The 13,569-nt window shown below is 40.3% G+C and overlaps 1 protein-coding gene across 2 annotated transcripts; it reads left to right on the top strand.

Annotated features, from left to right (window-relative positions):
* The first annotated feature begins 8,729 nt into the window (after positions 1-8,729).
* LOC105932881 (leukocyte elastase inhibitor) lies at positions 8,730-13,008 on the top strand. Of its 2 annotated transcripts, none has more exons than XM_012872190.3 (7): positions 8,730-9,029; positions 10,753-10,923; positions 11,506-11,643; positions 11,733-11,850; positions 11,951-12,093; positions 12,185-12,352; positions 12,479-13,008. In XM_012872190.3, exons 1-7 carry the CDS (start codon positions 8,823-8,825, stop codon positions 12,884-12,886), a joined length of 1,353 nt encoding a protein of 450 aa, XP_012727644.2. In that variant the 5' UTR covers positions 8,730-8,822; the 3' UTR covers positions 12,887-13,008. The 2 variants fall into 2 exon arrangements, with proteins under 2 accessions (XP_012727644.2, XP_021177003.2); XM_021321328.2 differs by lacking the exon at positions 8,730-9,029 and adding an exon at positions 9,325-9,532.
* Positions 13,009-13,569: the final 561 nt, after the last annotated feature.

The following is a 13,569-nucleotide window of genomic DNA, read 5'->3' as shown; positions in this document are numbered from 1 at the left end:
TAAAAGGTTGTATCACTACTGTACTGCAATATCTAAGTTTTACACACCTGCACGCCATATTTGATTTTAGGGTCAGAATTCCAACTTTTTGTGGTAATCTGGTTGATTTTTCTTTATCATGAACCTGCAAATTCCCATTCCATGCATTTTTTTCTCAAGTTACTGATTTACTCCTTATTTCTCCAACATTATTTTTTTCAAACAGATAATAAAGCTGTTTGTTTAAACCCCTTCCTCTATGCACGTTTTAGGATTCCAGCCCTGTATTTGTTTTGCAATTTGCTCTTTTCCACTGTGGGTCATATAAGCCCTGGCCCCTGACCATTTAAGTGTACGTGTATGGACTTTTAACGTCCTCCACATGCCGGCTGAAGGACAAAATTAAAGTCCGTTAAACGACAACTGCCACCCATCCCGTCGCCCTGCTGCCTGTGCAAAGCTGCCCTGCTTTCATCTCATGCTCGTAAATAAGTCAGAATAACAATGATGAGATTTATAGAAGGTTGGACCCTCTGCCAAGAGCCGCTCCTTCGTCCCGTCAGCTGAACCTTATTGAACACAAAAGTATGCCACTGCATGAATCTAGGTCAGGAATAACAGAGCGTGGGGATCTTTAGAGCAAAAACCAACTCACAGACTCAGATGTAAAAACAGGGGCTTGATTTTGTTTTTTTAATGCTTCGAGTGAAACATAATCGTCTTAAAGTGGTACGCAGTCACATTCAACAAATTAGAATATGCCATCCGATGAGGGTTGTTTCTCAGATTAAAAATATCTTCTTTTTTTTTTTTTAAAAACAATCTTTAAGCATGCATTTAACATATTTTTGATTAAACGCACATTTCTGTATTAAAAATATTTCTGTTGGTCTGATGTAATTTTCTAATTCTACGTATTATGTTTTCATTAATTGTAAGTGGGAAATCATCAAAATGAACATAAATAAAAGGCTTTAAGTCTGGGGCACGCCGGTGGAGCAGGGATAGCACGCCCAAACCAGATACGGAGGACATGGCCGTCCAGTGTTGGAATTTGGCTCCTGGAGCTTTCCTGCATGTTTTCCCACTCTCTCTCAGCACCGTTCCTGCCAGCCTACCTTCTTTAAAGGACACAAGTGCCACAAAAAGACAACAAAAATATTAAAACATCAGTCTGTGTGCAGTTACTTTATACGATGTGTTTCACAGTTCTCTGGGATGGACAGATTGTTTGGGGCTTTGACTGCAGTAAAGGAAGACTGTTAAGAATAAGCTGAGCTCTTGGTTTCTCTATGGTCAAGAGGTCTGTATCAGGACTGAAAGAACAAGATCCTGGATACAAGCAGATGAAACTCGCTTCCATCGGAGGGTAACCTGGCTCAGCCTTATAGATAGGGTGAGATAGATCTGTTTGCTCAAAGTAGAGCCACTGTTTGTTCCCATCGAAAGGGGTCAGTAGAGATTCGGAACTCACTGAAGGGACTGTATATCCCGTCTGGCCTGGGAACATCTTGATGTCCCCCAGAATGAGCTGGAGGATGTCGCTGGGGAGACGGATGTCTGGGTTTCCCTCGTGGACCTGTTGACCTTTTGACACAGTTTTGGATAAGCAGAAGACAAGGGATAGATGGATGTTTTACCTAATAAATTAACACTTCAGTAACACTCAAATTTATTGAAAGCGACTTTATATTAATCTTTTGTAGCTCTAGAGACCCTAAAGCTGTCAGTTATGGTTTCATGTTGAGTTCACACTTTTCTTTTTTAAAGAAATGTTACACGAGGTTTACAAACAGCTAACTGAACCAATAAATGTTTGGGAAATCTGTTTTCCTTAACTCACAGCTTTAAAACGTATTTTTGTTTTATGATTTTCGATTCAGGAAGCGGAAGATAAAATCTGATCTCTATGCAGCGAACACATTATGTGTAATAATTTACCATTGATATAAATGGCCTCTCATGGCGAATTAATAAATTAGGTGCTTCTTTACACATCTAGCTGTTTTGTCTCTCCTTTTGAGGCAAGTATCTGTTTAACTCTAAAAACTAAAAGCCCACCACAAGATCAAGTGTTTTTAGTTTTCAAAAGTTAAGATGTATGTAACCTGCTTAATTTCTCCATGTCTGTGAACATGGGGAAGAGTAAATTCAAATCATCAAGACAGTGTTGCTTTAATATATACTTTTGGCTGTGATTGTATGTTCTTTTTGTCTGAACTTTTTTTTCAGAAATTTGCCATAGATAATATATATTGCTAGGCATCATACAAAAGAGAGAAAAACAACGCAAAAAAAATTGTGAGCGCAAAAGATGCTACTTTGTGTTTCTAAAGTTATGTTTCACTGAATTGCTATTTTGAATAAATGAATGCATCTTATTCATTCCTTTTTATTCTCAGACAAATGCATCACTTCACTGATAGAGTTATATTTGAATTTTGCTATTTAACGTTTTTTTTAATCAGGATGTTCCATATAATTGTAGACAACACAAACAATCACACAATAAAACGGGACTAAAACGTTCAAGTTAAAATTTAGCCAATTATAGAAAAGAGAAAGAAAAGCTTGCAGCGGCAAACGTTTTTTCTTATCATTTTTTTTCTTTGGAAGACTTGGATAATTTTTTCTAAATAGATTCACACCTGAGTGAGGGCATTTGCAACAAACATAATCTTATGTTCGAGATTTAATACAAATTAGTCAGAAAAAAAAAATCACAACTTACCCGAGTGGCAAGAAAATGTTACTTTGACTCCCTCTATTGGACAGAGCCAAAACGCTCTCCACTTTAAATGCAACAGAATGCCCTGGTTGCTACCAGAATTTAAAAAGGCGGACTTTTGGATGAGGCATATTCTAAAAATACATATAGAGTATGTTCTGCCTTTCATTTAATAAAACATATATAATTTTATTAGCATTTATTAAAATGTTTGTTCTTATTCCTGCAATGCAATATGAAATCTGAAATGTGATACCCCATCACCAGGCTTGTCTTGAAGATTGTTGGAGGAGTTTTAAAAATTGAATAAACTTCAAGCCAGGTATTTACATTCCATTTATATATATCCAAACTAAAAAACATACTAAAGACATTGAGCATGTGTAAATTAAAGGAAAAGCATTGTGAAAACCTGTTTTTATACTTTCACACAAGTTCTTTTGGTTGCAGCTTACTTGGAAAACGGGAAAAACGGACACATTTAATCTGCATGCTTTTGCAGACTTCTGATAAGATAAGAGAAAAATATTTTTATTTCACAATAGCGTGGTCTTGGTATCAGAGTCGAAAGGTTTTCTAAGAACTGCTGTAGGGAGAAGGGATGTCTGCAGTCCAAAGGTTGCCATTGAGCAGACGTGTTTATCAGTTTATCAGTTTAGCATGCCAACAATGTCGACTTCACTCGTGAAGATTAGGTCTGAGTGATGAGTAACAGAGACACACCTCTCTGATGAATAAGGTCAACGCTCCGCGCCCTCCTGGATATCACTGCGCTGAATTTTCAGTCACAAACTAATGTCTTGAAATGTCGGATCCTAGTCTGAAGAATGGATTAACGCAGCTTTAGAGAAATACTGGTTTCAAAGACTAAAATTAAAATTCTGTCATCTTCAAAGTTTTTTTCATACACAGTCTGAAAATATAACACAACTTTAACTAATTTGCATGTGCAAAACGATATCTAATTTGCCTGATGTTCCCTTTCATTAGTAAATTATTCTTTCGACTAAAGACAAACAACGCTTTCTGAAATCTGTGATATTAAAGGACCCCAAATAAATGACCCATTTTGGGCTAAATTTAGTACCTGCGGTGATGGTAGAGATGCCATGTGGGCCAGATGCGCTCCATAAGTCATGAACTGGATGTGAGTTTTTAACCAGGGTTAATGATCTGATCTCACAACCTCTGTGTCAAATACAGCAACTTAATTTAAAAGTTACAGCTCAAACACGGAGCGTCATTACCAGGGGTATCATTCATAAATCTTATGTAAGCACAAAACGGAGACTAAATCTTGTGTGCATCACTTTTAATGTAAAGGCAGAGCTCTATATTGTGATCTAAACTCTCCCCCTTGGGTACGCTAGATTCCCTTTTTAACAAGTTATTTTATTGTGGACAAGTATGTGCCTACGATGGACCGCATTAAAAGCATGAGGAGTCACAGGAATTACCGTATTTTCCGGACCATATGGCGCACCGGATTACAAGGCGCACTGTGAATTCATGTGTTTATGTGTGTCTTTGTCCACACATAAACTGCACCGGGTTATGAGGCGCAATAAATATTCTTCCCAAGTGTGTAATATCACTTTGCCCCTTCACGTACACAGCACTCTCCTGAGAGGGAGAGCTATCCGTCCCAGGAGGACCAAGTAGTGGGACTACACTGGCCTGTTTCTAACATAAGGCCGAAATAAACGTAACTTTTTAAATTAATTACCTTATTGGGTTTATTGTTGCTAGCTCGTACTCCAGGCGTGGGTTGCCTTCCAAGAATGCACTTCTAGTTTCGACATTACAGTCAGGCAGTCTTGTAGACAGCTCAGGCGTCTGATCAGGTAGTGACACAGTGTACCATAATCATAGCTCTCAACTCTCATGCATTGACCGTGTGACACACGCATTTCACTGACTTCACACGCTCACACGCAACACATGGCATTTCACACGCAAACATGGAATTTCTCACGCATAAAAATCACAAAGCCCATCTGGGCTGCGGACGACAAAACTCTGCCTTCTGCTGAGCTGTTTCGGCTTCTTTCACAGCTTGTGGCCATCAGTAATTCCTGCTGCAGTTCTTTTTAACAGAGCAGCAGGAAGAGTGATCAGAGTTATGAATAATTTTAGTCTTAACAGTGGTGAAAGCGAGCCGGTAAGGTCCTGTACCGCGTACACAGGAGGGGAGGGGGCGGGGGGCTGCTGCGAGATGACCGGTTCATTCAGAACCAGCCATGGCTGCACGCTGGATCATAAAACAGTTCTGCTAACCAGATGCAGTTTAAAACGCCACTTGGTCAGTATATAAGTTTCGTTTTTATTAATTCTGCATTTTTTAACTACATGCACCGTATTTCTGTGCCTCCGCGCTTGCTCCTCTCCCCTCCTTTCCCTCGGAGCAGGTGCTTTCTGGGCACCCAGAGCGCACTGACGAGAGCAATAGAGATTTGTCTGGTCAGCTCGGCGACTGACTGAGAAACCTGTCGCTGTGAAAGGTGATGAGAATGTTATAAACTGTAACAGTCTAGAAGTGCATGGAGCTGAAAAGAGGGAGACATCAGCAGCTGGATCGTGCGTAAAGATGCAGCGGGAACCTCTGTGTGCTTCAGTGTTGCTGCTGAGGGGATCATAAAGGCTTGATGAAACTCAGCCTGATTCACCAATCAGGTTATAGATCTACAATGATAAACAACCCATAGATGAATGTGTAACAGTATAATAATTCGGTTAATAATTAAAATCTACTTAATTTTATACAGTATTATTTGAACAATTGTGTATTATTTATGTTTTAATCCATTAACTGAACAATTAATTAAGTATTATTATTATTAAGTATTAATATGTCTCTTTCTCTTTTTAATACAAGTAATACATGTCTACTTCATTGTCTGGTGGGATAAAAATGAGATGGAGTTGACTCCACCGGCTCTTCCAGGGTCCGGTTAGCCCCGCCCCCAAACAAGCCCCGCCCCCAAATTAGCATAATCTCACTCCTAACTTTTGGTAAAAGTTGAGAGGTCTGACCATAATGCTCCGAATATCCGATGAGCGGGGCGGCTTTGTTGCTAACTAAAGTCATACTTACACATTTTAACAGATTTTTGAGCACATTGTACCACATAAAATCGGTCAGTAAACACAACAAGTACGATAATCACATATAAGATGCAACGAATTATAAGGCACGCCATCATTTTTTTTTTTTTAAATGTAAGGATTTTAAGTGCGCCTTATAGTCCGAAATACGGTACTTCAAAAACCCTGGGCTTTTATTTTAACCCAGAAGTTAAAGTTACAAAAGAGAAAGGTTCTGAGCTCACAAAAGGGTCAAAGAGATAGAATTTCACTCAGACAAAAGGTGTGGACTAAACAAACCAACTAACTGAGCTGACTGACAAAGTGACACACTGGCTGATCAGACCATTAAGACACAATCGGGGTAACTAAACACGATACAACAAATACTCACAAAAAACTACACAGTACAGTTAAGTTTGTGAAAAAGAATATCCTACAAGAAAGAAAATCAAAATTCCTAAAAGTGAAATACAAGTCATTAATTCGATACCAAAAATATTTAAACATAAGAGCATATTAATTCCCCCTCTCCAGCAGGAGCTGGTGGTACAGCCCAATTAACCCTGGCTCAATCCACATTCCCTTATAGAGTAAGGACTCTTTAGCCAAAGCGGAAAGGCATCAGCAGTCGCCATGATAAGTGCTGTCCGAATACTGCAGTCAGTGAGAAAGGAGGTAGAAAAAGTAACATGTATACTCCCTCCCGCACAGACCCCTCACTGAAATCAACAAAAATGTCAGGAGAGAAGAGGGCACATACTTTGTAGTTCATTTTTGGAAGGCTATAGGCCCGGATTTGATTCGCATCATCCATGTACGTTGCCGTCACGTAATGAAATCGGAGTTTAAGGCTGACCGAAATTGACACAGCAGTGGGAAGCTCCTTTCTTCTCCACAACAGAGTTGTTACTGTTGACCCCATGAAAGGTCATGAACAGGAGCTAGGAGCACGAGCAAGAAGCTATTATCAAGGGTATTTGGATGGTGCCCCTCTTTCAGGTGCTCTGAGACCTAGCTGCCATCTTTGTCAGGGCATACTCCCTGTGATAAGGGAGGATTAGACTGTGAGGTGTGGCCATGGTTTTGCCCATCACAGTCCCTTTACCCCTGATTTACACTTTTAATAAAGAACTTTCTCTATTTTTTTTTTTCACAGTTTCTTTGTGGTTGCCATAGTTAACCATGAAATAACAATGCTCAGCTGGCTCATTTAAATACACACTGCCATTCATGAGGTGCTCTGCATTGACCATTTATGGTTGAATCTGGGCGTGTGGAGGGCAGAACATGAGGCGGAACTTGGCACTCAACTGTGATTTATAATATGTGATTTATTGTGGGAGTGGTGGCCTAGTGGGTAGGGAGCCAGGCGTTTGCATATTGGAGAGGCTGCACAGGTTGGCAGTTCAAAACTCATAAGTGTTGCCCTGAGCAAGACCCTTGACCACAGATTGCTTCCTGGGTGGATACAGACTTCTACCTAAGGGATGGGTTAAAGGGAGAGACACACATTCCCTCTGTGGCACCATCAAGAGAAAATATTTATTTAGAAAGGGGATATTGCTTGCTAGTTTATAGATAATGATTTTTTTGTTTGTCATACGTCATTTTTGGCTTTTGGACATACGCACATTTTCTTTATGGATAAAGACGTTTTTTACATAAAAACAGTGCATCTCACTGAACAAACTCTACAAACCGCAACGCAAATTGTCTGTTTTGGTTCATCACACAAATTATCTCTTTTTATAATTATTTGTACATGTTCAATTTGGTTAAAAGAATGTTGAAGGTCTTCATTTTTCATGCGAGTTAAAACATCTGTTGATGAGTCTGTCACACTGGTTGACCACGGAGAGCTAAATCAAGGTCACAACAAAATATTTCATAATGATAATTGCATAGCTCAGCTCTGCAGCTATGGAGCATCCAACAGTCAGTCAAAACAATTAATGTTTGTTACCGGGGGAGCTCTTAAATGTCATGTTCAAAGGTCCAAATGGGATTTTTATATCTCAACAACTAGTAATGAGCAAATACAATATGATAAGTTTACTTACAGTCAACATTTTTTGTCAGAGAAATTTGTTCTCTGAGTTTTTTGAACATATCTCCACTTAAAGTTGATGAATTACTTTGCCTGCTTGACTTCATTAAAATATAGGCACTTTACTATACTTATATACTATACTAATCATTTATTGTACAACAATAATAATAAAAAATATATAACAAATGTAACATAAACCCACAAGCATATATTGCTCTCCTGCTTTATTAACATCTGTTCCTTGACGTATAGTATTTTATTAGCTGGCTGTGCTGCACTCAGGTCTGTCTCTCTGCTTGGGGCCTCAGTTTATTAAGAATAAGTTGCAGGGCACTGTCTGGACTGACGTGCTCTTTGGTCTGGATCGGATGAGAGACCTAGACTTAGAGATTTGCTGCTTTACAACGTGGTACGAGGTGGTGGAAGCAAGTGGAAACACTTGACTCCAAAAACAGGCCACTGTAACATCTGTGTCAGGTGACAGGCTCACCTGACACAGATGCCGAACCTCACGCAAACCCAACCAACCTCAGTCAGGTGCTGCTAGTAACGCCCTCTGATGCATCTGTTTCATCCAGTGTCTGCTGAGCCTTCCAGTATCACCTTGATGACCATCTTGACCGGCGGATGCTCTGTGCACCGCCTGCAACAACGCGCCAGCCACTGTTTATTCTACGCGTGCGCCCCCTACCGTTCATTTTAGACTCTGGCCATGTTATTGTGAGTTACATGGTGACCACTGTCTTTGCTGGACGGTGTTTTGTGAAGCAACAAATACATAAAGAATTAAAATTATGTATAAACCCCCAGCTTTAGCAGCATTTTCTCCGTGAAACAACAAATCCTAAGCACAGGACAGCTTTTAGAGGAAAAATAGCGCGCAGGTGTTGTGACGCAGTAATCCCGCACAGAAATCGACCGGTATTGCTGGCTGCTCCGTTTCTTGCCTCCCCAGTCCAACGACGACAACAAAGCCGCATGTTTTGTGCCTCTCCGAATCGCGCAGTCACGCGTCCCACCCGAACCGAGCCGAGCGGACCGCCGGACGCCGCCTGTTCATCAAGCGCGAGTCCTATGATCGGGGGCGCCCCAGCGGAAGCACACGCTATTGCCAGGGGGCTTCTGTTCTGTCTTTTGCTTTTTCTTTCGTTTTCTCACAGCGAAAGCAGCGCGCATCAAGAAAGGGTAAATATGCTTAGACTTAAAAAAAGGAGCGAATATAATCTTTTTGGAGCTTTTAGTCACACTCCAAACTGGTGTCTGAATTTGATTTCCGGGTTGCTCAAACCAGCAGTTTGACGCCGTTCATCGATGTTTTCAATGACGTTACGAGAATCTACGCGTGTTTAAATGAAGAGGGTTTATTAACACAACGCCCTTAAGACTAATCTATAAAAGGTGAAAAACATCGGTTTAAAAAAAAAAAATGCACAATTGCTCCGCCCACCCTTTATATCCAAGGGCAGGCGCTTCATTCTTATTTATGCTCAGGAGGCACAGCTGGGTTTTGAAATATTTTAAAGTGGTTCTAAAGGACGTTCCCATATTGATTCCAGGACTGTTTTGTGTGCATATTTAATTTTTTTCTCCTTTTTTTTCTAAAAAAAAAAAAAAAAAGTTTTCGTTTTGCTCATTTTAAATTACCAACTTTAACAGCGTTCCCGTGCGGTCTTAAGGAGCTTGTGAAGGTACGTCCTTTGATTCGATCCATTGTCCGGTTTAGTTAACTTTGGAAAGATGATGTTTGCGGTTTTACGCTTTTTTGTCCCATAGCAATGAGTTAGAATCACTTTTATTCACCAAATCTGTAAGGAATAAGGAATCTGACTTCAGATTGCAACTGTCCGTGAATAAACCAGACAAACAGGCAGATCAGCAAACTACAATCTATAACAAAAACTGGTTATGGGGTAAAGGTAAGAAAAGGGGCAGCATGTACAGTAGAGGGTTTTTTTTTTTGTTTTTTGTTTTTTAGATAAGTTGACGATGATGATTTATATTATGATGGCATCTTTAAACTTTGATTTACAAACAAGGCCAAGCTTTTTGTTCAACTGAGCTCTGTTTTTCATAGCAATTTTAAGATAATAAATACATTACAAAGTTAAAATGGACCCTTTTTGGCCTTCGGGAACTCCAGTGAGAGCTGTATGCACAACATATGTCAAATTATTACATTTAGACTGTGTTCTAATTGGGGGTGTAAATCACCAGCTTTATAATGACACAGTGTTCTATAATTATTTGTTTGTTTTTTTTTGGATGACGATACAACATTTGCCAATATCACAAAGTTTGTTACAATACAATTTTCATTTAATGTAATTTACAAGTCTGCGATCGATGTGATGCGATACCATCTGCCCATCCCACACTATTAGATGGGCAGATGATGAGCAGATGATTACTATTGATATCGACTCACAAAAAAATTATTTGACCATTTTATTTCTAAGCTCTTACAGGCATCAGACATTTAAATCCAAAACAGCATTCTTCTAATTATGAAAAGTATTAATGATAATAAACGACCTGGTCACTATAGTCTCATACCTTACAAATTTCAAAATAAAGGCATATATTAAAAATTACGATAAGGATTGATGTTTTCATTGTGCATCGATGCTACTGGATGCTACTGGATTATTAAACATTGACTTGGATCAGTGTATTGGTACTCAGTGGAGCTTGTTTCTCACACACACACACACACACACACACATGTGGGGTGACTCAGATATTTAATGTATAATATGATCTCATTTTTTTTTTTTTTTTTTTTTTTGTGTTGTGTGGAAGAACATATCAAATAGCTCTTCCAGTCCAGTTTTTGTGCTGCTTACTTTAAATAATACAGGGCTGGACAAAAAAAAACATTATTTACATTTTTTTTATTCCTCCCTCCTAGAAAAAACAAACATCAACCATGATGGCCACAGATTTTGCCCTGGAGCTGTTCCGCACTCTGAGCCGACCCGATCCGGCCAAGAACATCTTCGTCTCTCCGCTGAGCATCAGCTCGGCGATGGCGATGGTCTACCTGGGTGCTAAAGGTGACACTGCGACTCAGATGGCAAAGGTCGGTGCACTGTCACGCTATCACATGATCACTCTCTGCAGGTTTTGTCAATGTCAGGGGCATTTAATAATAATAATAAAAGCATTTAAAAAGACTTTATGCAGCGTATTATTAAATACCCCCCCTTGTCCTCCTAGCTTTTGTGAGTTTGGCCGGCTGTTATCTGTATTAAGCCCGTTGTGTATCTAAGGCAGAAGCTGACAGGTGTGTTTGAGGTGAGGCGCCTACTGCATAGAATCAAACCTGTACTTTGACCTCATTTAGTAATCCTTGGAACAAGCCGTGCATTGTTCACTTAAAAAAGCTGAACGTTGTAAAAAACCGGCAGAAGATAAAAGCGGTTCCCTGCTTACACCAGTTCCTCTGAAAAACTCCCCTGTCAGATTGTATATTTAGGTCTGACTAATGTTTCCAAACGAAGTTTCTTTGTTTGCACTGCTTCATCATGCTTGAGAAAGCCCCAACATTCTAACCGTCAGAGATTTTAGACGGAGCGTTTTGCTGTCGCGGCTACATAAAGCCCAGATTTTATTTTACTTTTGTCTTGACGTTTCGTTTTTCCCCACCTTCCCCTTCCTTAAGGCCCTCTCATTCAGCAACGGTGAAGGCGTCCATGCGGATTTCCAAACCCTAAACGCCGACATAAACTCCCCGTCTGCTTCGTACATCCTGAAAGTGGCCAACCGTCTTTATGGAGAGACCACGTCTAAGTTTCTCCCCGTAAGTCTGCAACACATCGGCGGCTCGTCAAACTCGTTTAAGACATGGCGAGACGACACTGGTCAAGCCCGTTATTCTGATATATGCAGAAATTCCTGGAAGACACACAGAAGTTCTACCAGGCAGACCTGAAGCCTGTTGATTTTATTGGAAATCCAGAGGACTCCAGAACGGAGATCAACAACTGGGTGGAGCAGCAGACAGAGAGTCAGAATATGTCCACCTTATTAGATAGACATGAATACTTTTTCTATTGGTTTAGGCTTCAGTGTTACATCGTGTTTATATGTATATATATTTTTTTCAGATAAGATTAAAGATCTACTGAAGCCAGGGACCGTGACTCCAATGACAAGACTGGCTCTGGTGAATGCCATCTACTTCAAAGGAAACTGGATGAGTCGCTTTGATGCGACGAACACCAAGGAGATGCCGTTTAAAGTCAACCTGGTAAAAAAAAAAAAAAAAAAAAAAATTGGAGGACAGATGTGATGCTGTGCTCTGATCTGATCACCCTTGTTTTCTGTTTCTTGTGTGTCAGAATGAGACAAAGATGGTCCAGATGATGTACCAGATGAAAAAGCTGCCCTACAACTACATCCCTGACTTGGGACTGCAGATCCTGGAGCTTCCGTACGTGAATCAGGAGCTCAGCATGTTCATCCTGCTGCCAGAGTTGGCTACAAGCGATTCAGACCCTTTAGTGAAGGTACACACCTGGAAACAAAAAAAAAAAAATATATATATTGAAGCTTAATTTAGTTTTCAGGCTGCACATGTAACGCCTAAAGAAGCATATATGAGCAGCAGAATCACCAGATTTGCTCTTTTGCAGCTGGAAAACGAGCTGACGCCAGCGAAGCTGGAGGAATGGACCGACAGAGCAAACATGGACACCCAAACCGAAATCATCATCCACCTGCCAAAGTTCAAACTGGAGGAGGATTATGAGCTCAAGGACCATCTGTCCAAGATGGGCATGACGGACGTGTTCTGCGCCGGCAAGGCTGACCTGACGGGCATGAACGCAGAGGGGGGGCTCTTCTTGTCTACGGTGGCCCACAAGGCCTTTGTGGACGTGAACGAAGAGGGCACGGAAGCTGCGGCCGCCACAGCCGGCATGGTGTCCTTCTGCATGTTGCGGGAGGAGCACTTCCAGGCAGACCACCCTTTCCTCTTCTTCATCCGGCACAACAAGACGAAGTCCATCCTCTTCTTCGGCAGGTTCTCATCTCCTCAGTAGAACTGACGCGCTACATTTAATAGTAAGATAAAAGCTATAAAAGGTTGGCTTTTATCAACTAATTCTTTGCTTTCTGTTAATTTTGCCTGAGAATTAATGACAATAAAAATATATGCAAAAAGCCTTGTGGTAATTTGTGATTCTTTTCGAGAAAGGTAACATTTTCTTAGGTCTTTATGCATTTTCTGGAACAGAGTCAAAATGAACTGAGAGAGTTTTATACTGACACCTGAAGCAGTGTTTTTCTTAACAAACTAAAAGTCACAAGTAGTTTACAGATTTATTAAAAAACGATGATTGGCGGCTAACCCAAGTGTGAGCTGAGGTGATTTTAAAAGGGCAGCTAGAGCAAAGCGTAATGAAAATGCTTCAGTGAAAGCGTTGGAACTAAAGATGCCGTTGAATGTATTTTCCGAGCCACCAGAGGGCAGCAATATTAAGCATTTTTAATTTGCTCCTCTTATAAGCAATTCAAGGTGACCCAATACTTTATAATTAGATGTAATGCTCATTCTTGGATTTGCTGGTATACTTCTTTAATGACATACCTCAGTGTTTCCAGTTTTTTGTTTTTGTTTTTTTGTTTATAATCAGATGCCTTCGCTCATGTCATCCGGTCCTGGCTTGTCCAACAAAGTGTCTGATCTATTGACCTATACAAGCCACGTTCAATACCCAAAATG

This window comes from Fundulus heteroclitus, chromosome 9 (assembly GCF_011125445.2).
Source record: "Fundulus heteroclitus isolate FHET01 chromosome 9, MU-UCD_Fhet_4.1, whole genome shotgun sequence".
Lineage (NCBI taxonomy): Eukaryota > Metazoa > Chordata > Actinopteri > Cyprinodontiformes > Fundulidae > Fundulus > Fundulus heteroclitus.
The sequence above is the reverse complement of the archived record's forward strand: the minus strand, read 5'-3'. Positions and strand labels throughout refer to the sequence as shown.

What these genes read in the sequence shown, in the direction of transcription:
- LOC105932881 (XM_012872190.3), top strand. Translation starts at nt 8,823, where the DNA reads ATGTTTTGTGCCTCTCCGAATCGCGCAGTCACGCGTCCCACCCGAACC. An exon ending in CTGCGACTCAGATGGCAAAG is followed by an intron (nt 10,924 to 11,505) that starts GTCGGTGCACTG and finishes CCCTTCCTTAAG; the next exon opens with GCCCTCTCATTCAGCAACGG. An exon ending in GGTGGAGCAGCAGACAGAGA is followed by an intron (nt 11,851 to 11,950) that starts GTCAGAATATGT and finishes TATTTTTTTCAG; the next exon opens with ATAAGATTAAAGATCTACTG.